We start from the raw sequence: 27992 nt of genomic DNA, 5'->3' as shown, positions 1-27992 counted from the left end.
CAGGATGTTTTAGGTGCTTTATTTATTTCTATAACAAGTACAATGATTATGGGCAACTTGTGCTGGAAACATGTATTTCCTCAAAGTGAACCTTGTCACTGATAAGGTCCTGTTTTCTTTCATTGTCCTCTGAAGGAAGTAATACCATTCAATTATTCTGTATCTGTCACTATGTGACAGATATAACTGCACACAGCACATTGAACATTTTGATTAATACGCTGGCAGTAGAATAACTAACTCTGCAACAAAGAACGAGCATCTTCAAAACAAAACCATACATTTTTCACAAAAAAAAAAAAAAAAAAAAAAAAAAGAAAAAAGAAAAAAAAAGAAAAAAAAAGGTAAAGCAAACAGTAAAAATAAGGGCAATAAAGGTGAGTAACCCTTAACTCCTTGATGATTTTTGACACATTCTATGTAGCCCATTTAAATCTCTTTCTGGGTTAGACTGTCTTGCTTAGAGGCTTTTCCTATTTTAATAAATTTGGTAAATTTTACTGATACTGTGTAATACTGAATTAAACTCACCCCATTTCTGTCACATTTTAGTGTGGAGTCTTGCAAGAGATTAATGTTATTGATCTAAATCCAAACTTTGGGAGAAAAAAATCCAATTTATTTTGGATGGAGTAATATATAGCTACCCTATTATCCCCTAAAACTCCTACCTGCACCACTATTTTGCTCCCTTAACATTGGCTTTTGATGAAACACAACAGCCAGGAATCTGTCACAAACACAGAGATATTGATTCCTAATTCACAGCGGATATGAATACAGTATTTCCTAATTTTCTAGATTTATAAGTAAAACTGTCATATGGTCTATTAAACCATTCTCTTGTGGAAATATCTTTCATAGGATTAAAATGTGCTCAAAGTCACAGATGGAGACATAGAAATACCCAAAAAGACTGGTTCAATTCTTTTTCTTTTCTGGAAGCAAAGGTTTCAATAGATGACAGATACCAAAACATACAAGACTTGTTCAAAATTAAAGGAAGGTGGACTTCAGAACCTGGAGGAAACATACCAAATGCTCTGTTATTCAAAACAAAATGAGAAAGTGGAGTACTTATGTTCATTTTATTACACTGTCTATGAAAACACACCACATTTGAAATCACTTACAGACTGTATGCATTGTTAACATGAAGAGGACAGAACCAATTACAGAAGTTACTGAGTGCAGAAGTGAATGCATTTTCAGAAGCCAAACTTGGAAACTGCTGTTTATTTCTTCTGTATTGCAAAGATTTTGTTTCACTATATATTTGCCTTAGTGTAACAATATTCTAAGTTTCGTTAAGTAGTCTTCAAAATCATATTTGGGGCATTATCTCCCGCTGGAATTTAATTTTTAAGTCAACAAACTGCCAGTACAGACTTTGGCTTACTTCATTTTTGAATGCTTTTTGACCATTTGTTTTTCACTCCACAACTAGATTAATGCTAGAAGAATTTCCATCCAAACCACAAAATCATCTGTTTGAAAACAAGATTTCTAATACAGAAAGATTATTTTTTTCCAAGTATGACATCAGAATATTAAAGTATACTAAAACTATATGCTCAGTCTATGCTAAAGGCATGCAAAAAATCACTCAGTTTTTCAGTGCTTGTAAGGCCACTTGGATCTACTCATTACAAAAACATACATTAATAATTTTGCTTGCTGTTAGCCTAAGTTAATATTCATCTTAGTGGTGAAACTCTGATTTCAATTATCAAAAACCAAATTATCCTGAGTTTCAGAATGTCAAACAAGCATGAAAAAGATTCAGGAAATAGCTACATAATTTGTTTCCTCTTTTTCAGAAACTATCTCTGCTCATAATTTAACGTAGTTTTCTCTAAGAGCAAAACACACAGTTAGCAAGTTATGTGTTTACTTCTGCACCTACTTCTGATAAAAGCTGTTTATTCCAGAATTTGAAGCAGAGATGGTGAGTTCACTGCCTAAAGAACAGCAAATAAAAAGTGTCTTATTTGTCACAGAAATTGACCGCCTGCTCCTGACTTGAAATTGAACTGTGTATCCTGAAATATATTTGAAATTGGTATATATTTATTTGTACAATTTATACATCTATGCAAACTTTTAACTACCAGTTACCATATCTTTATTGATTATACTGAGTTTGGTCAGTACCAGACATTTTTACTGCAGGTGAAAGTTATTTTCAGACTGAACAGACAATGCAAATCTAACATTTCATTATAAACAAGGAAAATATACTACATAATAATGAATATTTTAAGAGATACATATAACATGAAACCAATTGCTTTAGAAAGTACTAATTTTTAAAAAATTACTTAAATTTTGATTTTATAAGAGCTCATAATCTTATCAAATGTTTAATAATTTATTTGTGTTGAAATGCAGTATTATAATCACATTTCAGAAATATAGCTTCTTCTTATTTTTCTATGAAGAAATTGCTCTGAGATATTCTGATTTTCTCCAAATCTTCAAGTGTGAGAGGTCCTTTTGGCAATTCTAGCAAAGTGCTGTGTGTGTCAAGTATGTTCTCTGCTTCACCTTAAAAAAAGAAGAAAAAAAAGTTAATTTCCATGGCATTACAGCTAGGAAGCAAAGGAAGGGGAAAAAACAAACTTAAGAAATTGATTTAGCCATTCCTGTTTGGACCACATGAGCAAAACAGGAAGTCAAAGCTATATAATTTACACTCAAGCTGATGTCAATATACCAGCAAAGTTGTCTCTAAGGAATTTTGGACTGGTGGGGTAAATCGGAATCTGAGAAGAAAGTGGATCAGACATACACATAAGCTTCAACAAGTAAACTTGTACACAGTGTCACAGATGTACCATATTTGGGCACAAATTTCCTTCGTGCCTCAGGACTAGCCTAAAGGGTGCAAGAATGTGGGCAGCACAGGACTTGAAGAAGCTTTGGTCAAAACACACTGCTCACAAAAAGATTTGCTAAGACAGTTACCTAAACATGAAGCATAGCAGGGAAAAGTTTTTGAGTGCAGAATGCTCTGAGTAAGGCTGGAATGAAAACATCCAGGACAGAGAATCCAAAAAACAAAGATACAGACTGAATATCATACATAGGTTGTGGTGGTCTGATTGTGATATAAGAAGAGATAAAGATTAGGCAAAGAATGCATTTGTTTTGGCTGATGCCATTTGGCACAATGCCAACAATCTTGTTTATCTATGCCTTAAGTCCCAGCTTGATGATCCTTTTAGCAGTGGTCTGAAACTGTATTTATGCGTTATCAGCCTGACCAAATATTGCCATGCAGTCAAGACTGTGGTCATTCTACAAAATAGGTCAGAGTGCTGACATCTCCCAGTTGTAATTTTTATAGTACTACAGTGCCTGGGACCATTGGTAATATTCAGCACTGGTTACCACTCCCACAATGTCAGTCAGCCGCATATCGCATCTGATTTTGAAATAGAAAGAGACCTTGAGGATAGAATTGTAGATAGGCAAATCTCTGTGTCTGTCTCTCACATGTACTAGAGGACATTGCCCCACTCACTGTACAGGACACAAGGCCCAGCTACCTAAATCTTGGAAAAGGTAGCCAGAGTTCCGTTGCTTAGTGGAGAAGTTCTGTGCAAGTAGAGGCTGGCCATAAAATCCATCCCCACCTCTAATAATTTGTGTGAAAAACACCAGCAGTGTGTGCCTGGACTGGGAGGAAAAGCAAAACTGCAAGGCCAAGAACACAGACAGCAGGTCCATGACTGATTCTTTGTGTCCTCAGAGGTTTAGAACACTTAGTTTGATGGCTGTTCTGTAACACTGCCATACCGAAAATACTAGGTCCTGACACATGGCCCTGGAAACTTAGGGCCTTCCAACAGCACATGCAGAACTCATAACAGGTATTTTCCCTTGTCTTCAGTTTTGGATTTTAATTAGTCCAAGCTATAAAGCAGGAAAAAATACCATTCCAATATTTCAAAATATTTCAAAATGGAAGAATACTAAAATAATGAGATAATTTTTGGTCAAGTAGGCTAGAGACAGAAGAAAACTTAATTGTAAATAAGAACAGAGACAAGATGCCTAATGAAAGAGAAACAATGAAACCATTCAGGGGTATAAAACAATTCCAAAGGATGAAGGGCAGCAGAAGCAGGCCTATGTGATAAAGGTGGTTCAGATACAAGGTTCACCATGCAGCACAGAAATAATTGCAGATTATCTTAGGAGAGGGAATTGGCTATGAGGCTGATGATAGGTATACTCTGGAAGAAAGACCAGTTAAAGAACAGTAAAGGGAATGGTTCATTATTACACTGAAAGATTAGGCATGGCATGCAACAACAGAACAGAGAGACGACAAGCAGAGAGGTGGTTGCGAAGGCATGGGAGTGAACACGGGGACCAGTTGAGTACTGAGAATAAGCATTTTGGCTGCAGGTCAATTGTGTCATAAAACCTTCTCTTCAACTACGTAATTTTAACCTTAAAATAAAAATGAACTCCTGAACCTGATTTCCAGACCAGATTCATTCAGGCTATTCCACTTCCTTTTAATCTAGTGCTGATATTGGTAATTAGTTCAATTTCCTTCTCTTACTTTCCTTTATCCTATCCTGTAAGTAAGATCTGTAGACCCAAACCTCTCATGTCTTTTTACAAAGCTAAACAAATTAATCACTTTTTTTTTTCTCTTGCAAGGCAGCTTGTCATTCCCTAATAGCTCTTCAGTATAATTTCAGATTCCGTTTACAGAAATGATCCAAATTACATGTAAATTTCCACTGAAGTTATTATTTTCCTGCACCTTCCCATCTGTACTCTGTTTGTACTAAGGATTTGAAATATGCATCCCCAGAGATATTCAAAGACCTTTTGGATATTCTCCTGGGCAATTGGGTATAGATGATCCTATATGAGTAGGGGGCTTGGACCAGAAAACATTCAGAGATCCATTCCAACCTCAATCATGCTGTGATACTGGAAAACCTCACTTGATGTTTCTAGACTTTGCTCAACTCACAATTTAATCACACTATTGGATTATACTCATTCTGTGATCATCAGCATTCAAGTTTTCCCTTTTTCTACCATTTCCATCTGGTGAGCTCTGGTGGTAGAAATCCCTATTAGTCCCTATTTTTTTTATGACATTATGAAATTGAATCCCATTTTGTTGTCTCATTTCTTAAAACCATCAGTTCTTCTTAAACTAGAGTTTATTTCTTCTCTGTTGATAAACTTAATCAAGTTTGTCACCCAAAGATTTGATTAGGATAACCTACTCATAATTTCAACTATAAAACAAATGAAGATCCAGACCAAATCTTGAGGAATATTGTTACTAACGCTGCTGAAGTCTAACCTTCCTTTTCAAACACAAAATTTTTAAATTTCTTTACTCTGATGCTTACCTAATTTCCTTGTCTTTCATGCTAACTTAATCTTTAGGTAATACCACATCAAATGCTTTCATGAGTTTATAATGGACCTACCAAATTCCTTTAGGAAAAAAAAAATATTTTTCTAGAAAAGACAGAGTTAGTTTGGTATATTCAATTTTATTTTCTATTTGGCTTCACAGTTTCTTTTCTGCAAAACATTTTCACAAGTCTTGCATACTGCTGAAGTTCTCTTAACACAGCTCAAGTGATGAAGATGACTTTTCCTATTTGGAAAGCAGTAGGATACTACACTGCCCCTCTTCAACCTATACAGGACCACATAGTACACAGTAAACATGTTACATACAAATCCTAAATTCCAAGTGGTAATTCTGCTCTGTATGTAATAATCTCCTTTTCAACACTTTGATTTCCAAGAACTGCCATTTCTTCCCTATGCTTAGCTGACTCTTCCTATTAAAATCCAAAGAAGTTTGTTTAATGCTGTTGAGGATATGTTCATAGATATACATTCCTGCATCACCTAAATGTATTTGCACCTGCATGAAGCAGGAACAACAGCAGATTTTGTCTAATTAATCTACCACTATTTTCAATGAAGCATACAGAGTTATGAAACCTAAGTGTTAGATCTGGAGGCCTAAGAGCTGAAACAGATTTTTATTTTGTTTCAACATGGTTTGTGCCAGTAGTAGACAAGACAAGCAAGCTAGTTAACTAAGACAATTTGTGAAGTTAACAAGGCATGGCCCAGTGCTGTTTTCACTTACAGGCAACACTCACTGAGCCAGTCTACTCCACTAGGAATCACACTTAACATAAATGCATCTCCACAAACTTCAATACAATGTATATCACTTAATCACATAGATAAGGGACAACTACGAGGCAAGGCATCCCTTTCTGGGACTCACTTTTCTTCAGTCTTAGCAGGACACTGCAGTCATCACCTGATGACTGTGTTTGGTCATGAAGATGTAAGGCCATGATTCACGTCTGTATTCCTTTATTTTATAATCCCTAACCCTTTCCCCAAAAAACAGCATTGGAGTGGAAAACAGAAAGAAATCAATAGATCTGTCATTTCTCCCAAATATGCAATTCTTACATCAGCTGTATTTATAACCTTAGCATTCAAATATTTTGAAATAAGAGGAGAAAATGACAGTCTTAACTGAAAAGAAATGTTGTAAAAGTACAGTGAGTACCCTTGACTAGCAAAATATCTGATTTTAACAGAAGGAAAAAAAAAGAGACATAATATTTCTGTCAAAAAAGACCCACAAATATCTATTACAAGTTTTCTCCCAGCCATTTAAAAAACATAACAGGTATCTGAAGCTTGGTTCTACATGAGAACAGGACAGACTTACCTTTGATCCTTTGCAAGAGTGTTCCATAGCCCATTTCATAATGATAGGAAAATACAAAGCTTAGGGGAAGTATTGGCAGTAAAACTGCTGGGTTCTTTCTTTTTATTGCTCTGTGCAAGAAAAAAAAAAATTATTTGGATATTCAGCACATCAGTACTGTTAATTTAGGCTGACCTTGACTGTCTAGGACTTGTGTATCCTTCTAAAATCTCCAATCAAAGAGCAGGCCCTAATTTCGCCAGAAACATCTGTCTTTCTCAACCCAAGAGTATTTTAAACATGCAATAGTGATTTTTGAATACATCTAACAAATATGGGATGGTCTAACTCATTTAGCATGCACATGCAGTCACATATACCCAGCCACTTGCAACATGTAACAATGTAGATTCTACGTTCATTTCCAAATGCATCTGAGTCTACAGAGAACTCATAAGCATACGCATAAGCATAAAGGCATAAGGTGCATTTAATCTTCACTATGTACACAAAACCACAAATATTTCCTACATCCCCTCTAAACATGTTACAGCACAAGAAAAACATATTGTCAACCACAAGTACTGTAGGGCAAGTTCTTTCCCATGCAATACAGCTTTATTAGGCAGGCTTCTTTTTCCGTTGGGTCAGTAGATTCCAATTTAACTGAATAGACTTCAGAATATGTCCACTTGTTCACTACATTAAAAAAATTCAGACGTAGGATATATTACTCACTAACAGTTCATTAAATCTCAGCACAGACAAGAAAATTGCATGGTTTTTAAATACTCTCTCCTCTTCCACACACAACTTTTATTTCACACTGGACTTTTGGTACTTCAGATATATCATTTTATTGTCAGCTCATGTCTCTGCTTTTAAATAAATCTGCAGTTCAGACATAACCAAAACACATTCAGAAGCTGACAGAATTAAGACTCCATTTGTCATTTGATCAACCTCGGAGCAATTACTAAATAAAAATAACTACTTGTTGTCATGCAAAAGCAAAATCCAGCAAAACAGAAATATATAATGTAATATATTTATATTTTGTTAAGTAATAAACTTCATACCCAGTTGTTAAAACAACAGCAGCAAGTCCAAAAAATGTCCCAAAATATTTGAGAAATTCTCTTGTCCAAGCAATCTGCATGGCTGTTTGTCTCTCTCTCATCAGGTTCTGCAGTATTAGTTGCCTTTCCAGCTAAAGAAGGGAGACAGGTTAAACAAAATTAAATCATCCATTTATCTTAAAGATTTACTCAATCTCTCAGAGGCCTATAAATCCAAAACACTAACTAAGAAAGCAATTTTTCATGGCTTTTGATTGAGAATGGTCTTCTTCCATAATAGTTTATACCAAGAAAGCATTTAGGCCAATTAGCAAATGCTTTTATGCAGAATCTTTCTAATTGTGCTTTTCAAGGTCCAGACAAACAAAATTGCACTGTTAGGTTTTGAGAGGTACCCAAGTCTCAGCAGGACTCTCTAGATTCTCTGACCTTCACATTTCCATGGTGACCCAGAGAGTACCTGCTTTCCCAAATAATTCTTCTTAATTCTAATTTAGTTGTAGTAATTTTAGAGTCAATCTTGTAACCTCTTTGCTCTTTGAGGATTTCCTCTTCCTCATGATTCATCATAAAGCTAATAACTCTTCTACAAGACCACAGTTACAAATATATAAAAACACTATGAAGACAACAGATCTTTTATAGATACTGAATATATATCAAAAGTCCGTAAGGAAATACTTCTGTAACTAAAATAAAAAAATAATAATGCAAGAAGCACAATCTAGTCAATATATTCACATGTCCAACTAGAACTTTCTAGAAGAAAGAAAGAAGAATAATAAAAATCAGACTATTAGATTTAATTTTTTTAAAAATTTAATTACAGACCCCATCTAAACTTACTGGTATATTTTCATTAAGTAAGATAAATTCAGTATTTATCAAAAGTTCCTCTCAACTGTACAGAACTCAAAAAAATAATTTCCTTCTTAAAGTGATGAAAATAAAAAAAAGAATTGTGACTGTCATGGGTTTTGTAAAGAGCATATTATTCTATTCCATCTGGGTGGAGCAGAATTGCTTATCTTTGCTCAAATGGGTCAGTGTCCCTTATCAGATGGTGGACTGCTACTTATCTGTCTTCATTGTTTCACTACTTCCATGGAAATATCTTCTGCTAATGGACCATTAAGAGCTCATCAATGATATTACACATTACACTGCACTATTGTAAGCTGCTCCACACAGGGAGGAGGAGCCAAACCATCTTAACCTACATAAAAAGCAGCCACAGTCCCACCAGGTATCCAGTTTTTTCCACCGGATCCCTGGAGGAAGACCGGATCCATCTCACCCTTACTGGACCCTTTTTCTTCAACGGGACCATCTCTACTCCAACAGAACCACATCTGCCACTCCAGGAGAGCTTACTTTGGACTGCTTCCAACACCCTGACCAACAGGGTGTCAGGTTGCATTTCTGACTCTGTCAGGGTTTTCTAGGATTTCTTGTTTGTTTGCTTGCTTATTCTTCTGTACTACAACATCTGTATTTTTATATCCCTAGTAAAGAACTGCTATACCTATTCCCAAAATCTTTGCCTGGCAGCCTTTTAATTGCAAATTTATAACAATTTGGAAAAGGGGGGAGGGGCTTACATTTCAAGGGAGACTCCAACCCTCCCTGGCAGACACCTGTCTATCTAAACCAAGACAGTGACAAAAACAAGCAGTCTGAAACCAGAATGAAGAAGTTAGTTAACAGAGCAAGGTGTCTTCTCCACAGCAATGTTTATAACTCATCTTGTGGGGAAAAACTGAGTAGCTGGGTTTGTATGTCTAGGCCAGCTAACCAAGTTGGATGAAAAGTTCAACAAGGTACAGGAAACAGAATACCAGCTGCCTAAAAGAGTGTATTCTAGGGAAAAAAGAACAAAGAGTGAATTCACAAAGTTCTCTTTTAATGAATCTCCAAAAGTAAGTAAATATGTTCTTTCTCCTACTTTCTAATTCAAGAATAATTTAAAGGATTTGTAATTACTTAAGGTTTCCACCCATTTATTCATCTCCATTACTATTGATTCAGCCTGAACAGAACAATTTCTGTTAAATTGTTACTAATTATTTCGTCAGACTATGTTGATCTTGCTATCTTATTTACAAGTTCATTCAGTAACTAGATAGGTAGAAATAATTTTGAGACAGCATAATGAAAAAAGGACAGATCTAATTACATATAATTGTACACAGTAGGAAAAACAACATTCACTAAAGTCTCACAGTACTATTTAATTTGTTTGTCTTTCTTCAAGACTTACATTGCAACTGTTGTTCTCACAAAAAATATCAACAGGCTTTACCTTTCTGATAGCCATAATTTTCAGACTGCTTTGTTTTGCTGGATTTTTTTTTTTTCAGAAGAAGTAATTATATAATGGCTGACAAACCACTTAATAAAATATCAAAATAATTAGATTTTATTTTGTCACCTACAAGACAGTTGGAAATTCTAAAATAAACAAGTACACTGCCCATTAATTAGACCCATTTTGCTCCCAAATATCCTAAGCCTGGTAAATTGCTGAGGGCTGACATGATAAGATAAAATAATGACATGTAATATCCATTTAATGACTTTATTTTCATCTTCAGTGTGATTATAGATGTAGTTTCCACATATGTAAAAACTATTAAGGGATCCTTTGTTTGCCTGTCAGCACAGATAAGGGCCTTTATCTTGGCCATTCCAAGATGCACAGTATTACCCTAAATGAGCTTCAATTTGAAAAAGCACATGGTAAGGAAGTGGGACAAGGATATGCTGATGAAATATAGGTCTTGCTAAATGGGAACAATGGAGAAGAAGAAAAACAGACAGTTTAACATGCCCAGTGTTTAGAAAGAAGTAAGCATGGCATTAAAAAAGGCTGCGAGTTCAAACTTACAAAAGCAAACTAAAGTATCCTAACATGATTTCTATAAAAACAAATACACACATTCACAAACTCCCCCCCAAAAAACCCCAACAAAAATTCCCTCAAACTTGTTATACTTTGACAGCTCTTTAAAACCCAAGTGCTGGAAGAAAAAGATAAGCCACAAACAATAAAGTCAAAGAAACACCATGCTGCAGGAGACTGTCATATCAAATTCCAGAAGCCCAAGGGTACTTTCATGTATATCTACAAGTAGTTCATATAAATAACCTACTATAATTGAAAACAACTTGTTTTCTATATTATAGACAGCAGCCAGATAACATTATCAAACATTTCTTATATTCTTTTCTAACTAGATCTTTTTTCTTTGACTTGAGAGAAACAACCTTCAACTTTCTCCATCCAAAAACAAGTGGAGGAATGAAATGTATAGAAAAATACCCACAATTCCCTTCCTTTGAGCAAACTTCTTCCATGCAGATGTAAAATTTTAACCAGATGAACCATAATACTGTATTTAAGTTAATTTCTTAGAACAACAACAAAAAAGAGATGTGTTGGAGGGAAGCTTTATAATTATGGCATCTTAGAGATGAACATTCTCTGTGTACAAGGGGAAATGTGACAGCCAAAAAACAATGGTTTCAGAGGAATACTAATCCACAGAAGGCAGTAAAAAGCAGGTCTAGTGACATCTGGCTAAAAGGATAATTTCATTCTTGCTATTACTGAATTTTCATGATATTACAGTGAATAGTTCACAAGACCTATTTTGTCCATACACTTACAACGTAGCATCAAGAAAGCCCTGAGATATGTTTGGGGATCCTAAGTATGCTACAGTACTGATGCAGAGATTTGTAAACCATTTTTTATTTAGTCGTAATTTATACAGAGAAAACTGAGTAACAGGACATGAGCACATGCTCCAAAACCCCTTTGAACCTACGTCATTTTATGATAAACCCAGGACAACCTCTCCCAAATGCCAGAAGTTCCCTTTGTTCTGTAGTCCTTTATTGCAAAAAAAAATCTTTATTCATGCTTTCCATTTCCAAGATCAGTGTTGTTACATGCCATAGTTTCATCTTGCAAAACAAAAGACGAGAGTACTGTAGCTGTTAGGATTACAACAGGAATCTGAGTAATGAAGAGAGATTTAGTCTAAGTGTTCCAGGGCAATTCCACTGGATTTCAAACTCTCCTTAAGGAAAAACTGAGCAACAATTATGGCCAAAGTTGTCCAACTAGATACTGTTTCATCACACAATTTAAACTTACCAGAATAACTGTAGAAAAACCAGTTTGGAGCACACGTGAGCTCTTTTCAGGGAGCTCTGTAGACACTGTGTAGCACACAGGAGGGAACACCTCTCTGGCACATTCTGACAAAGCAGACAAAAGGCAGGGCACCTGCTTGCCCTGTGCCATCAAAAACTGCTTTAGCATGTCCAAACCTGACATCTGATCAGTTAAATAGGTTTAAAAGCAATGCTTGACTGTAAAAGAGTGTATACCTTTAAATGGATTTTGGATGATCTAAGTGTCAATATTAAAGACCTACATGGGCACTCAGACAACTCCTCTGAACTAGTCTTTTGAAAATTCAAACAATACATGGGCAATATGCTTATGCTTATCCATTTAACATGCCTATCTTAGATGAATATCTGGAGCTTGGGTAGTTTTGAATGACCAAGATATCCTGACATGCTGGCTTTACACTGGTGAATAACTGATGCTGTAGATCGTAACAACAGTGTCTTAAACAAAAATCTTAAACAGAAGTGTCTAAACAACAGACCTTAAAGCAAAACTAATGCCTTAAGCAACTGCCTTAAGTTGACACTAAACAAGTCAGGATTTGAAAACATACGCATACAGGAAAAGACTCAGGAGTCTACCACAAAAAAATGACTCAGAATTAGATGAAAGAAAACCAAATCCTGTTTGACTGCATTTCAAATCAATATCCCATTTTCAGCTGTTAATTTCCCAGTAATTGTGTCGTATTTTCCTCAGCATGTGTTCTATTGAAAATGTCAGTCACACTGGGATAGTAAAAGACTTTTGATCTATTAACATGCAGATTTTATGAAAAACACCAAGTCCCACTCTCTTAGGACTTAGTTTACAATAATTTTTAAAATCACTTCTTTTCTCATTATGGCAGAACAGAAGTAAGAATTAAGAACAGTGCTATTCATTTTTACTGCAAAAGATTTTATAGAAGTTTATAGGTAATAAGACAAAAAAAAGGATATCATTCAGACTTAGTAGAGATGGGCTGTAGTTTATTTAGAAAAGTCTTACTGATGGGAGAAGTTGATTATTGAGAAAACAAGCCACAGGTGCACATCACACATATCAGGTGAACAACCATTCACCATCCAAGTGCCATGTTTTAGGGAATAAATGCTACTTCATTTTAAGTACATAAATGGCCCATATAGCCATAAGAACTTCAGTAGGAATGATTTACATGACTATACTTGCACTAAAAACTACAGATAAAGGGTCTCAAGTGCAGCTTTAGCACAGGAAGAGGAGAGATAATGTAATTTTCTTAGCCAGGTTGCTGTGCATAGCACAAGAGAACTGAAGCTGTGATGTGGATGCATGGGTGCACATCCAAACATGCATTTCAATTACTTGTATCCTATAACAGTCAGACCATGATTTTATAGACAGAGTTAATATCATAATAAAAAGAGTGACAATAGCAACTTCTATATTGGCAAAAAATATTGATTGCATAATTTTAAAAATTAAGTATAGTATTCCAAAATAAACACGTACTATTAGCAAGTGACATTTTAAATTTTATAACACTCAAAAGGACCCAATTAGAAATAACTTTCCCATTTTTTCTTTAAATACAGCTAGTAGTTTCTCAACACTGTGTGAGCAACTGTAAGGGCTGATTGGGATTTTGAAGTCTGCCACATAGAAACTGTTATAGTAAAAGGAAATCAATATTACAAAATGAATCATGACAGATGAAGAGAAGTGAGGCACAGAGGGAAAAGGTCAGTTACCGTGAAACTGATAATGCTAATAAACTAGTCAGTGGTAGCCATCCTTATCATTTCTACTGATTATTCTTCAGAATGCCATAATGATGTCAAAACACATAAAAGAGCATTTATACCATCATTTCACAGATAAAAATCCAGTGGGAGAAAATTCTCATCTGAAATAATTTAATCGACTTTGACGATTTGCAAAAAAAAAAAACAAAAAAAAACCTGTCTGGATTACAAGCCACATCTTCACTAGACTAGAAATTTCTCATACTTTAGACTCTTAGTTTGTTTTCTCTCTTCCAAGTTCAGATGCTGTAGATGAAATGGATGCTACTTTGGTTTTGTACCTGCAAATGGGATGGAATGTGATGTACAAATACTAAATAGAAAAGAAGAGCAAAGCCAGTACGAAATGCTCTCTTCTTCACAGTCCATATGTTTTAGACATCATTTCACTGGTGTATTTTGTGTGAGCCTATGTGTCTATGGGGAGGAAGACACAGTAATCACCACTCAATAAAGAGTCAGTCTGCAACCCAATATGCCTAATGGCTGTCCTGGGAGATACGCTCTTTTACCCAACCTGTCTAATATATGGGGCTGGACAAACACTTAGCTTGAGAGCAGTCATGGCAGTAAGCCTATAGAGAACGTATTTCATGCCAACATCATTAAGACATAATTCTACTAACATCCTTGTAAACAGATATTTGGACAGGAAAGGAATAATCTACCTTATAAGAAATAATCAGACAAACACCATCTCTGCTTAAGTTCTGAAACTTAGTACCTAAAAACCCCTGAAACTTGAAGAAACTTTTGGAATACCCTTACACTCATGTTAAAAGAGCTCTCCAGGTCTGTCACAGGTTAACACATCTGTTACAGGCCATGGCTATTCTGCCTATAATAGGTTATTATCACTTACAATTTTTCAATGTACAGACACTCTGAAAGTGTTCTTTTTAAAATTACTAACTTCTAACTTCTGAGCACTCAGACCGGCAATGAAAAATAAGGCTTAATTTTTTTTTAAAAAAAGTGACAATAACACATAGAAAAATCCAGAGACCCCTTCCAAAACATGTATGAAAGTTAGTGTGCAGATAGTACAGCTACATGTGGCATTTCATCAGCAGATGAAAGATTAAAAGCTTGTGAAACTTTTCCTTGGTGTCATTCTTCCTAATGAATGGGTAAAACCAGACACTGCTGCAAATGGTTGTTTGGCAAAAATAATCAAAAAACAGAATAGTGATACCTATCTCCACACCTCCACTGTAAGCCACCAGAGTGCAATACAGAGATGACAACTTAAAATAATTACACAGTGTCTGCTTGGTTCTATGACCAGCATGACCACAGACATCTCAGGAAATGGGCCTCTAGATCACACAGTTAAAATAAATCAGACCTAAATGTTTTATCCTGCTGCTTCAAAACTTGCTTGCAGATATTTTTCACATCAAGTACACAGAGCAATTAAAATTATTAGCACTGCAAGAAATTGCACTCTTGCAAAAGAAAATTCAATCTTTAAAGCTTCCCCACAACAAGTCAGCTTATGAATTATTTACAAGCAAAAGAGTTATCAGGAAAAGAAAAGGGTCTCACAATACTATCACCACAAGCCAGAATATAAACTGCACTGAAAATAAATCACAAAGAATCACAAAATATTCTGATTTGGAAGGGTTCCACCAGGATCAAGTCCCAGCCCTAACTGAATGGTCAGGGATCAAACCCATGACCTTGAAGTTATGAGCACCAAATCCCTTATATTCCCTTTGTTGTCAATAAGGTACTGAAATTACACTCTGTATGAAGAGAAAATAATATCAAAAGCCCTTAAATCCATGTGAGATTTTGTGCTGCACAAACAAGAGACTCAATCTAATGGGCAAACCTTAGAGGTAAAATTTCTCGGCAGTAAGCCAGCATTCTTATTTTTCTCCTAGGTGGCTTTTAGGCAACAAACACGCAGCAGATGCAGAAGGGCATCCACCACCTGTATTTAATAATCTTATCTACAAGAGTAAGTGAAGTTTAAAGGTGCTGTTAACAGCATTCAGAATTCTCAGAAGTTTTATACAGGCTTTATAGAGACAAACCAAAGTCATTGAACAGCCAGTTATGTAAAAAGCAAGTATCAATGCTGTAGGAATAGTAAAATAGATCAAGACATATTAAACAAAGAGTTAATGTTACAGTATCAAGTAATTTCAATATCTGGCTAATAAATTAATAAAAGCTCAGGGTTTTTTTCAAACTTAACATTCAGGAAATAGTATTTCATAGAAAGCAAGTAAAAGACCAAATTTTACTTTATTGGACTTAACAAAAGACTAAAATGACAGCTTTGGTCTACTAAGAGGAAAGGACTTAGGGAAAATTTGTTGTGTCACAGGAACCAGCTTCACAAGACATTTTTTCTTTGAAGTCAGTTAAATTCTTCCAACAAACTGAGATTAAATATATAAGGTAAACTGGAGTTGCACCTCCAAGCAAGACAAAATTTGCAAGCTGCATTCACAATGATATGTATTTGTCACAGATATTGCCCCCCAAAAATATAATTGATTCTACTGAATAAATTAATTAATATTTGTCTCACTATTAATGCAGGAACCAGTCTGTTTTGCGTCTTTTGCTGGTAGTCATTGCATGTTAGAAATAGCTATTAAAATCTGCTCTTTGTTAACCACTTCATTTATTTCTTTACAGTGATCAGGCAGAGTATACAATCTGACAGCTAATACCAACCAAACTGGCTTTTTTCCTGCAAGACAGATGGTTCTAATCTTCCTTAGTACAGATATAATTTATCTTGTTCTGTTCCATTTGATGCGCAGAAACTAATAAGGATATAGAATTGTTACCAGAGAGCATTTATTTCCCAGAATTAAGCCCAGATCACCTAAGGGGCAATACAATTTATGTAATGCTTCAAGACAAATGCATTAGTGATGTCACAAGTGCTACTACTATCTTGTCAATAGAAAACAAATCTAGCTATTTCCCACCCCAAAGGGAAACAGATGGTAGTAATCTGGAAAAGCAAAGCTTGCTTACATTTTACTTCATGAGAAAGAAAGGGAACAATTGTTTTCATTTTAACAGAACTAAAAAAAAAAGTCCTTTTGACTAAATTTCACTGAAAACTTTGGGGAGGAAAAGGTTAGGGATTTCCAAAATCCTGAAGAAAATGACTCAGTGTCTGAGACATTACGAGAAATTAAATTTTGTCAGGTATCATCATAGAGGTGGTTGATCTTCTCCTAACAAAGATAAAGTGACAAATCTGTAGATGGAAAAATGTCATCACACAAAATTTTATTAGGCCAGGAAGGACTGCAGAACCCTGTGTCAGTACTTTCCCTTTTTTTATCAATGAAAGTGAAGAAACAAGAAAAATTTTTTCTTGTTCAAAAACTCATTGGCATTTTAACATTAGCCATTTTTCCTGCTGAGAGTCAAAACATAGCACACATATGCATTTCAAGCACCACTTCATTTTAAGATCTATTGATAGTATTTTGACTGAGTAATGGGTTAATTGAATTTATTAGGGGGAAAAAAACCCCAAAACAACAGAACCCCAAAATTGTATTTGTAAATAATCATCATCATATTTAAATAAAAGTGATGTCATCTCCCCCTGCCCTTACTCATATTTTCTCATACTCTCTATTCCATTCCTACTTTTAGCTCATTACTCAAAGAGAGTCCCAGGATAAAGGACCATGTGCAAGATGTGGGTCCCTACCAAGAACAAACAACTGGTGTGTGAGATGCAGGGCCAGGAGTTGGACATGATGATCCTGAAGGCTCCCTTTCACTCAGCAGGTTCTATGATTCTATGAATTCCTTTCACCTTAATAAGATGGAGTTAAGACTTAGCCTACTAGGTATCAAAAAGACATTAATTAATGTTTTGGGTTTTCAAAAGTTTCAGTTTTTCCTCATGCAATTTCCACTAACATTTTGCATTTGTCTTTAAGAATGTGGCTCAGTGTACAGTTTCTAATAAAACCCCTACTGACCTATCTTAATAGCATCTGTACATTCTCAACAAAATTTTAATTTTAAGGAATTTAAAACAAAATGAAGAGATAAGGTCAGAGGAGACCCATGAGCTGTCTGATAAATCAGGTTTTCTTCATGTCTCCTTCACAAAATTCTCAGTATCCGTAGTAAAGGAAGTCCAGCAAAATGCTATGTGTAGAACTCATGAGTCAGATCAAATATCAGAAAACCAATAACTAAACAAAGGTGTACATTTGTACAAAAACATTATCTTCTTAAATATGCAGATACAAATCCTGCTTGTACTTTATTTCTGCTAAATGTGTAATCTCATTTTTCACTTTAAGATGTGTTTAAAATGCTTCAGATGCCTCTTTTACTATACATCCTGTCACATACTACCATAGCAACCTCAGTTGGATATTTCTTAAGAAGTAAGAACTTCAAAAACCACTAGAGGGTTACCAATATTATCAAACAGATTACAATAAGAAACAAAACTCCTCCTGGAAGGTTCAAACTTATTTCTCACTGGGCAAATACAAATGTTGTGACTTCTTTGTACATTTTCAAAGAAACATTTAGATGAAAAGCAAACACCAATAATAAACAGTTGTATAACTGAAGTTACAACACCTAGTTTTGAGATACATGAGTGTCTGGATATAAACTGAAATGTTGCAGTCCTCTTCCATCTCTTATAATAAGTCTATATTTTTTTACTGGTTTTATGTCTTTATTTCAGAAAAAATGGATATAATTTATCCAAAAGATATGGTCAATTAATAAGCATGCTACAGGTTACTTCTACACTTTTATTTCAGATTTAAGGACAAATTCTTGAACGTGAAGAGAAAACTGCCCTGTTACTTTCATTTATTGCCATTCAAAGCAAACCTCTTAAGGCAATACAACCCTGGCAGGTAGGTAATGTAATCATGCTATGCTCTGCCTCTAACCAAGAGCTGACAGCGTAGAGGAAAGAAAACAAATGATATTAAGCTGCATTTATCTATGCTTTCAGTGAGTTTTTGATATTTTTTTCTCAAAACAGATAGTTTCATCACATACCTTTTGTAACATTAAATTACATTCCAATGATATTCATATTTACACATTAGTATATGTGATTAAATAATCTCCGAAACCATTTTCTTACAAAACTGAGAGCTTCAGTGCCATTTGTGGATGTAGAAAACACTCAATAGCAGTTTCACTTCAAGCTGATTTGTGAATGCATGTGATATGACTTGTGCATACAGTGTAAAATGCACACACGTTTCTCCACAGGCAAGAGCTGAAGAAGAGATGAAAGCACAGAACACTTGAAAGCCATTTTCAGAAGTAGAAATCTTATGATTTATAATTTGAACGAACTAAGTAAAAATGTTTTTTTCTGCAAAAGACAAATACATTTGGCATTTCCGTGTTGTGTCAAAAGAAAATTTCACTTACAGAAGAAAATGCTGCATAATTTGTTTCTATGAAAAGGCAGACTATGCCTTCCTGCACTAGAGGATGAGTTTCGCTAGCAATGTTTTATACTATCTGCCCACTTACTCCACAAATTTAGCTAACCGAGGAAGAAATGCCTTTAGTTTTTATTCCCTTTATTAATTTGCATCACTGCCAAAACTTCAAAAGAAGCTGTTAAAACAAAGCAGGGAAAAACAAATGACAGAAAAAGAAAAAAAAAAAAAGAAGAAAAGAAACAAAAAGAAAAAAAGAAAAAAAAAAGAAAAAAAGAAAAAAGAAAAAAAGAAAAAAGAAAAAAGAAAAAAGAAAAAAGAAAAAAGAAAAAAGAAAAAAGAAAAAAGAAAAAAGAAAAAAGAAAAAAGAAAAAAGAAAAAAGAAAAAAAGAGAAAAGAAAAAAGAAAAAAGAAAAAGAAAAAAGAAAAAAAGAAAAAAAGAAAAAAGAAAAAAAAAAAGAAAAAAGAAAAAAGAAAAAAAGGAAAAAAAAAAAGAAAAAAAGAAAAAAAGAAAAAAGGGAAAGGGAAAGAATATCCACTGAGGCACAGAACTATGGAGGATTTTCCATACCACCATCCAGTCCTCATTAGAATCGGGTAACGTAGTTTTATCACGGCTCAAAAAACCCTGGGATGATGTTAGGGACCCCAAAAGAAAGAAAAGATTTAAGTAGCCAAGGAAAGATTGCCATGGATTTTCAGGGGGAAAAAAATACTACCATAGCATTGTGAAAACACAGAAAAATAAGCCCTTACTTTTCCAGTTTTACTTGATCTTGACTTTTTTTAAACCAAGGAGTGTAGAATCTTTTCCATGCCCACACAGGGAGCATACAGGGAGCAAGTCTATAAACTCGCAAAGACTAAGTGCTATGAAAGCAGGTCTATTACTGTTTCCTGGCTATCCAATATTACCTGGGGAGAAGAATGCACTTTAGAGTCTGACATAGTACAATAGGGAGAGAAGAGGGATGGCAGCAGACTGGGATTGAGACTATCCAGAGATTCATGTTGTAGATAGGTTATTAATAAAACACTTTTATTATTGGTAAATAGAAGATCTGTCAGAAGTATATTATTTTTCTAGCCTCTTTATTTTCTTACAAGTTTAGTGGCCCCCATCCAAGATAATTATGGAGGAGTGCGTCTGACTCCTGAAAGCAATGATGCATTCCCACTGAGAAGTCTATCTTCTGGTCTGGCAAGAAATTTTCTTTCTGGGAAGGAAAAAAAACCCCAAAAGTCTACCAAAAACCCCTCCAAAACACTCTGAACTGCAACCCCAAAACAACAATAAAACAATGCCCTAAGCACTAACTAGTCTCTTTTCTTTCCAGCACTTTCAGTGATTCTCCTGTATAACTTATTCTTAAAAGTTACACTTTTCACGAATTTTAATCCTCCAGTCTGACCCTGAAAGACTAGCAGAGCTGACCTGCTGTAATCTCAAAGTAATACTTTTTAAATGTGTTTTTCTTAAATAACAGTTTTAACTTTTTACTGGAATTTCTAATTTCAACTGACTTATGTATGTGCTAATGCTGGATACATATGCTACAAACAGTGAAGGGGAAAAGTACCTGCTAATACAGCAAGATACATTACAAAACTTCCAAACTATACAGGAGATTGAACAATTCTTTTTCAGGTAGATGATTCCCACAAACAAGATTTCTGCTTTGTTTTTGCAATTTGACAGGCAGGGCACACAGAGGCTTTAATTCCCTTCTCCATCCCTTGTGATGTTATTTCTGTATCATTATCACTTAACATACATCTAAAGTCTGTCTGACAGCTGTCAGTTAAAAGTTAGACCAAGTCATATCTTGTTTCAACAGATTGCTGCTGTGCATATGGTGCTCAGTACGAGTGCAGACATCAAGCAGTAACTGCTGATAATTCTCAGTCTGGGAAGCAAGAGAGGTAAGAAAATCCTGCCTCACAGGATCCACAAAATACAGTGAGCCACAGCCTGCTTCCGTGGGAGTTAGAGCATCATGAAATAACTTGGGTTCAACCCCAGCAGTCCTGCTCAGAACAGGATCAGCTGTGCAATCAGACCAGGAGACCAGGCTGCTGAGGGCCTGTATCCTGCCAGGTCTTGAAAACCTCCAAGGATGGAAGCATCACTGAGCCTCTGCTCCATTGCTGGATTGGCCTTGCAGGGGAAAAGGTTTCTCCTTACACTCAGTCTGAACTGCTCCTCAAATCCTGTTCAATGTATAGCCATTACCTCTTGCACTTTCTGCCTCTGCTTTCTTGATTACTCACGGTTGGAGGGGGGCGGCCCTTGGATCCTGCACCCCAGAAGGCATTCCATCCCAGGCTAAGTAAGCACAGCTCACTTGGCCTCCTTCCAAGAAGCACTCCAGCCCTCGGCCATCATGATGGTCTGCTGCAAAAACTGCTCTTTTTCACCTACATTATTCTTGCACTGGAGAACAAGGGGGGCAAAAAGTGGATGCAGCATTCAAATGCATTTAACAAAGCACTGAACAGAAGAGAACAGAAAATTTTGTCAACCTACTGGCTTCACTAGAGCTTATAAAGCCCTCATTTGTCGTTTTGACTCTCTCTTCTGTCAGGGTACACTGCTGATTTACGTCCTAGTTGCTGTCTTCCAGTGTCCCCTGCATCTCTACCAAATTGCTCCCATTTTTCAACTCCCAGTCTGTGTTGTGGCCAAGGACACTTAGCTGACACTTAAATCATGTCAGCTTTCCTGAACTCCTTTATCCTTCAAAGCTCATATGGAACTTTGCTTACCAGCTTCCCAAGCAAGATGAAATCCTCTCTCCCAATGTCCAGAGTCTGCAACTCATCTTTCTACAATCAAGTGTGCCTCTAATATTACAGCTATCTGTTATTCGTAAATAACAAATTCAGCTGCGAATGATGGCCCTTGGGTGGCCCATCTAGTGCATACACACCTGTATCAAGCAGTTATTCCTCACATTTTGCAGAAATGTACTCAATTGCATATGTCCTCCTATTTATGGCACTTTCAGCAGATTTTAGGGAGACCACAGTCTCATGAGAATCAGTTAGTAATCCAGAGGCTTTCTTCAGTTGTTAAAAGAACAATTTGTTGTTTCTTCATGTATTTTGACACTTTGATTGGCAACCTGCAGCATGCTTCCTCAACAGTGTCAAGTTTTGCGGACTCTGCTTTGACCTTGACTCACAAGCTACACTTTCTCATCATTGGTATTGCTACTTATTGTCTTTCCTGCCCGTCTTACCTGAAGACCTAGTACCTGTCAGATATTTCAAGTTTCATGAGCTGTCCTACCACATCTCAGTTATTCCCATGATGTTGCAGTACTGTGACCAGAGACAGCTCTTGTTCCTCCTGCTTGTTTCTCAGGTTGTGTACTTCTGAGCTTGAGCATGTACAGGCTTCCTTTTACCAGAATCACCAACACTGCAGAAAATCCCAGCACACTGTCTCATAAAAGCTTCTGCAAGGACTAGATACATTCTAGACTTCCTTATTTAACATCTGCTGCAACATCAAAATGCTCTTATTGTGCTGCTGTAATAGAAACAATTTTTTTTAGGATGGCAGAATGTGATTTGTTTTTTGATTTGGAGAAAAGGTTTTTCATTTTCTGGGGTTTGGGGCTTTTTTTCAAAACCAGAGTAAAGTGCTCTGCAACAGCTTAGAGAATTCTTTGTGCTGTATTTACTACCCTATTTTCTTCATTTCACTAGGCAGGCCACTATGCAACACAATTTTCTCTTCCATTCCCTGACTGAATCAGTGCTTCTCTCCTCACTGCTTTTTTGTAAAGTTTTCCCAGAAATGCTTAGGTGAAAACTTCAATGGCTTGACAACATCAAGAGATGCACTTAAACCTTAGGTTTGATACATAAAAGTATTAAAACAAATCAGTCTTTCCACCCATCCCTTTCCACCAATCATCCTGTAATAGAGAAAAGAATGATACAACAAAATTACTAGTCTTCAATTCAGATCTTATTAATGATGCAGCTAATATGAGAAAGGGTAAAAAGGCCAGTCAATAAAGGATTCAGTGTATCACCAATTATTTGTGGAGTTCCAATGAAAAAATTCTTCTAATCAAGTAATAGAACCCTTATACAGTGAGATATAACTGAGAACAGTTATGAAGGATTTTAAATGCTACTTGGATTTAAATTTTTTAGTTATATGGACTGGGAACCACTGCTTACTATGCATTATTATTCTTATACACATCAAGATATCTTCATGTAATTCTACTCTTATAATACCACCGGAAAAATAACCAAAAACACTGCTATTAGAACAAAATCTCAGCTTCCTCCTCTGTAGGGTTACCTTTCAAGCAGTGCAGACAGGTATATACAGGAAAACTGTAACATGAATTGGTTTCCCCTGCGTAGAGTTACCCAAGGAAAGAAAGGAAAAGCAACTTTTTAGAGCCAAAAGCAGTGTTACCTCTATAAAAATAACTGCAGGACATAAACTAAAATCTAACTGGTGGAGTGGGGTGGAGTGTCAGGGGAGGGAATGGCATAATACTGACATGGGGTTCTGTTCAAAACTAAAGAAAGCACTTTTGATTCCTCTGCATGCGTTAGGAAACCTGGTTAAAGTCTGGCAGGAGAGCTTAGGCTTTTCTATGTCCGCATCCTAAATAAAAAACCTTTTAAATTGTGCTTAGAATATTTTACACATCACTGCAAAAATACTACTCTGAGATACAAAGTTAGGCTCTGCTTTATGCAATCGTAGAATCAAATTCATTAACAGAAAATAAAAATTTTAATCTGTACTGTGCTGTGACTTTCTACCATGATTTTGCTTCCTATCAGTCTAATTAACACTACACAGTATCCAAAATTGTTTTAGTCTTTTTTATATTATTTGAAGACAATGTTCTCCTATTATGTACTAACCAAACTTCAGCCTATTTCATCAAAATAAAATCTTTAGGAAGCATCACAGTATGTGAAGTCAGACAATTTCTTGTTAAAAAGCAACCTGTCAGGGTTCTTGACACCTGGTTCTACACAGAAAGGTCACTGTCTTCAAATACTAATAAGAACTATTTAAGGTGTTCTAATCCATACTGAAGAAAGCATAATCAGCCACAAATATTTCTGCATTCCTACTTGCCACTTACAGATATGTATCTTTTCCAGGCTGCCTTGTACATCTTAAAATGGCTTTCTTAGTAAATAGAGTTATTGCAATAGCTTTCTTAAGGTGTACATTTGGGATGTTAAATAAAAAAAAAAAAAAAAAAAAAGAGGACAAGGAATAAAAGCCTCTCTAGAACAGAAAGTACAGAACATAGCACTTTGACTAAAGAAATACATGAAATTCCCACATTTAATTGTGTTAAGAGGACACACAGAGCTCATTAAAAAAAAAAATCAGCTATAACTGCTCTATAGCCTGGAGCAGAGACCTCCTCCAACCCATTCAGCCTCACTAAAAGCACTTTGCAAGGCCATACACCAGTCCTGAACTGTAGATCTGATATATTAAAGTGTTTGAAGATAATTTTGCAAACTACATTTTAAGGAGCAGGCTCATGATAAAAATGAAGCCTCAACAAACTTCCATCACAAACAGTCTCCACTTGACACAGATTGGTATTTCATTCTGGAGCCACACAAAGACAATACAAACAACTTCAAACAATACAATAGTCCTTCAACATCAAGGCAAATAGTTGAGTTTTTATTATTCTTCCAAAAAGCATTAAGATGCAATTTACAAGGCCACAATCCCTTCTTTTCAGTGTTATCCCAAGAAAGAAAAAACAAAGTTATAAAGAAAAACTCCATGCACAACATCTTTTAATATTGTCTTATTCTGAAGTAGTCAAGCTGGTTTGGCTGTCCAGCACATATCAGAATGACTCTAAAACTGACTGAGGTTTAGCATGCACCAAGGTTTGGGATCTGGAGGGGCCTTTACCAACTTCTATCATGTTATTTTCGTCTTATTTCTGCAACAGTCTCTTTCCAACCTACAATCTTCCACATGAAATAAGTCAATCACTAAATAGCTTGGGATTTTCTCTCTACTAAGAGGAAAGCATACACCTATTTGGGGTTTTTTTTTTTGCTCTTAAAAAAGTGTTCTGTCACAGAAATTAATAGTACAAAAAAATCTTGTTCCAAGCACCTTACAGTAATGTTACGACACTTGTTCATCTGCAAAGGAGCAGGAGAAGCTTTACAGGTTCTTACTGTCTTACCAATATCTACTGTGTTTCATTCCAGGTCTACCCAAACAGTAACTAGTTCATTTCTGTTCACTGTCACACCATCACTGCTAGCAAGGAAGGCATTCTAGGTGAAACAATTTTGATGACTTCTTGAACTGCATCAATTGGCTTGGAGTGATAATTGAACCCTGTTCCTTTAACATCTTAATCATGGGACACTTTAAGAACACTCAGAAGCTATGAAAACCTCCAAGAAGTTTTGATCCCACATGTTGCTTTAAGGTCAATTTACATTTAAGCAATTTTTAATATCTTATAGTAAGTACATTATATTACTTCTAGTGTAAGCTTCTATTTCAATCAGAAATATGATGGTTTTCAGAGAAAGATGGGTGAATTGATAGCATCCAAGTCCCAGTGTTTCACCATAAGAATATATAAATGCTTTAAGTTAATCTATTTCATTCTGGTCCTAGGATGACCTAACTTCTCCAAGTATATCCACTTACAATTTCTGTCTAAAGCAAATAAATCAGGCTGTACCATTTTCTACAAATAGCCTGAAAGTCTAGCAATAAACTCCACGTCACAGGTTTTAGTCACATATGGAAAGACAAATGACAATCTTTCCTCTTCCCTACACTCTCCCCAAGCTTGAAGCAGGACTACATTCTTACATCCCAAAATGACATAACATTTAGTTCTCCCCCTGTCCCCACTGAATCTTTTTACACCCAATTCAACTGTACATTTCCAGCGTTTTCAAAACATAGGGGTTTTCCAACACATCAGGTGTGCCTGCAAACACAGTAGGAATCAGATATGATCAGGTGTTTATAGTGCTAGAAAGAAATGTACTATTTTGACCATAATAATTGTCAAAAATTAGAAATACAATGCAGGGGAAGTTCCTCAAGAACCATTTTCAAAAATTTTATATGTAATTTTGAAAGCATATTTTTGTAACTACCCTCAAAGTTTGTTTTATATAGAACTAGCTAAAGGAAATATTAGCATTTGAAGTCTGCAGCTACCTACAAATGTTAGCTTGAATTCAAGCTCTTCCCTCACTTCTATATGCCCAATAGAGAAGAAGTTTGTGAAGCAAGCTTCCACTTTCACTATCAATCCATCAAACTGAAAACCTTCCTGTTATTTGGATTTCCAAAAACCTTGGGGGTGGGAGGAGCACCTCTGTGCAAGAGGAAAAAAAAATTTGTACACAAAACTTGTGGTTGCATCTAAGAAACGTGTAACACAGCGCAGAAAGAAAATTATGTCTATAAACCATGCAAAAGGTTGCTTTTCTTTGAACAGTTAAGAGTTACCCACTGTTGTATTATATCCTCTTTCCTCATGCCATCTTTCTTAGACATATTTCCAAGGTCACCTTCAGAGTCCGGTTTACACGTGAGCATACAAAACCTACTATACGCACACTGCCTTATAAACTAGAATATGCCATCTACTGGCAGTTTAGTAAACTGAAAGTTCATCCATCACCACTTTAAACATTCTGAAAAGTTAATGTTTTAATTTTTTAGAATGTTTAAAGTGTGTTCAATTTAAATGCCAAACGAAAAGAACAAACTCCAGCTAAAATCCATCAGATTACTTAGCACTTAGCATATAAATATTATGTGTAAGTTACAAGATATTAAACAACAAATCAGAAAGCTAGTGCTATACTGTACGTCTACTCAGCACAACTTTCTGAACCCTAAGCAAAATGGTTTCCTTTTTATCTGCTGCTATTTTCTTATTTTATGAGAGGGAATAAAACATTCCCATACCCTAGTCTGAGGTTTCTAGAACAACAAATAGCTGCAGTTGTCTGATTGAAAGATTGAAAGATATGACTTTAAAGAAAAGTGTTTGAAAGACTTTTTTATAGTGGAAGATTTGAAACATATTTAACTCATGTATTTTAAGAGTATAAGATCCATGTTTCAGCAACTCCATTAAAGCACGTTCGCTTTAACACATATGTGTTTCTTAACGCTGCAGTGTTACAGTGCAGTAACACAGCTCAACTTCAACATAAAAGTACTTTTCAAAGCAGGTTTCCAAAGTTGTTTTTAGAGTCTGGCTACTTTAATGATGGTTTCCACTTCTACATTTTGTTAAGACAGACTGTTGAGGAAGTCCTCTGACACAGCTGAACCTGCTGCACTAGGTAACCACACCGGAACTGGTGAATCACGTAAATGGAGCACCTTTAACCCTGGGAAGCACAAAGCTCAGCAGGTGAAAGTGCCAGCCCAGCCCTGAGCAGGCAGCGAGCCGCGGGAGAGCTTCCCCCGCACCGCCGCCGGCCTCTCTGTTACCTGGAGCCGCATAAACTCCTGCTGCCCTTTCAGGCTGTCGTTCATGGCCTTCGAGAAGACGAACCCCATCGCACCCTGCAGCGCAAAAGACACCAGATAGGGGCTGCCGGCGAGCCGGGAGAATTGCGTGAGGATGAGGAGAACCGCCCCTGGGAGGAGCCTGCCCTGGGTCCCGCCCCCTCCTCCTCTCCTCCCCTTCGGCTTGAGAAACCATCTCAAGAAATTTGAGGAAACTCATTCCATTTGAATAGACAGACAGGCCC

The 27992-nt window shown here is 36.0% G+C and overlaps 1 protein-coding gene across 1 annotated transcript; it reads right to left on the bottom strand.

Annotated features, from left to right (window-relative positions):
* Nucleotides 1-27904, bottom strand: PLGRKT (plasminogen receptor with a C-terminal lysine). Its single transcript, XM_066182288.1, has 4 exons — nucleotides 27730-27904; nucleotides 7813-7943; nucleotides 6755-6864; nucleotides 1-2547 (listed from the first exon to the last, which is right to left on the bottom strand). Exons 1-4 carry the CDS (start codon nucleotides 27796-27798, stop codon nucleotides 2426-2428), a joined length of 432 nt encoding a protein of 143 aa, XP_066038385.1. The 5' UTR covers nucleotides 27799-27904; the 3' UTR covers nucleotides 1-2425.
* Between the last annotated feature and the right edge of the window lie 88 nt (nucleotides 27905-27992).

Source organism: Chamaea fasciata, unplaced genomic scaffold (genome assembly GCF_029207755.1).
Source record: "Chamaea fasciata isolate MVZ Bird 193981 ecotype frontalis unplaced genomic scaffold, bChaFas1.0.hap1 SCAF_4, whole genome shotgun sequence".
Lineage (NCBI taxonomy): Eukaryota > Metazoa > Chordata > Aves > Passeriformes > Sylviidae > Chamaea > Chamaea fasciata.
This window is presented reverse-complemented; position numbering and strand designations above follow the sequence as displayed.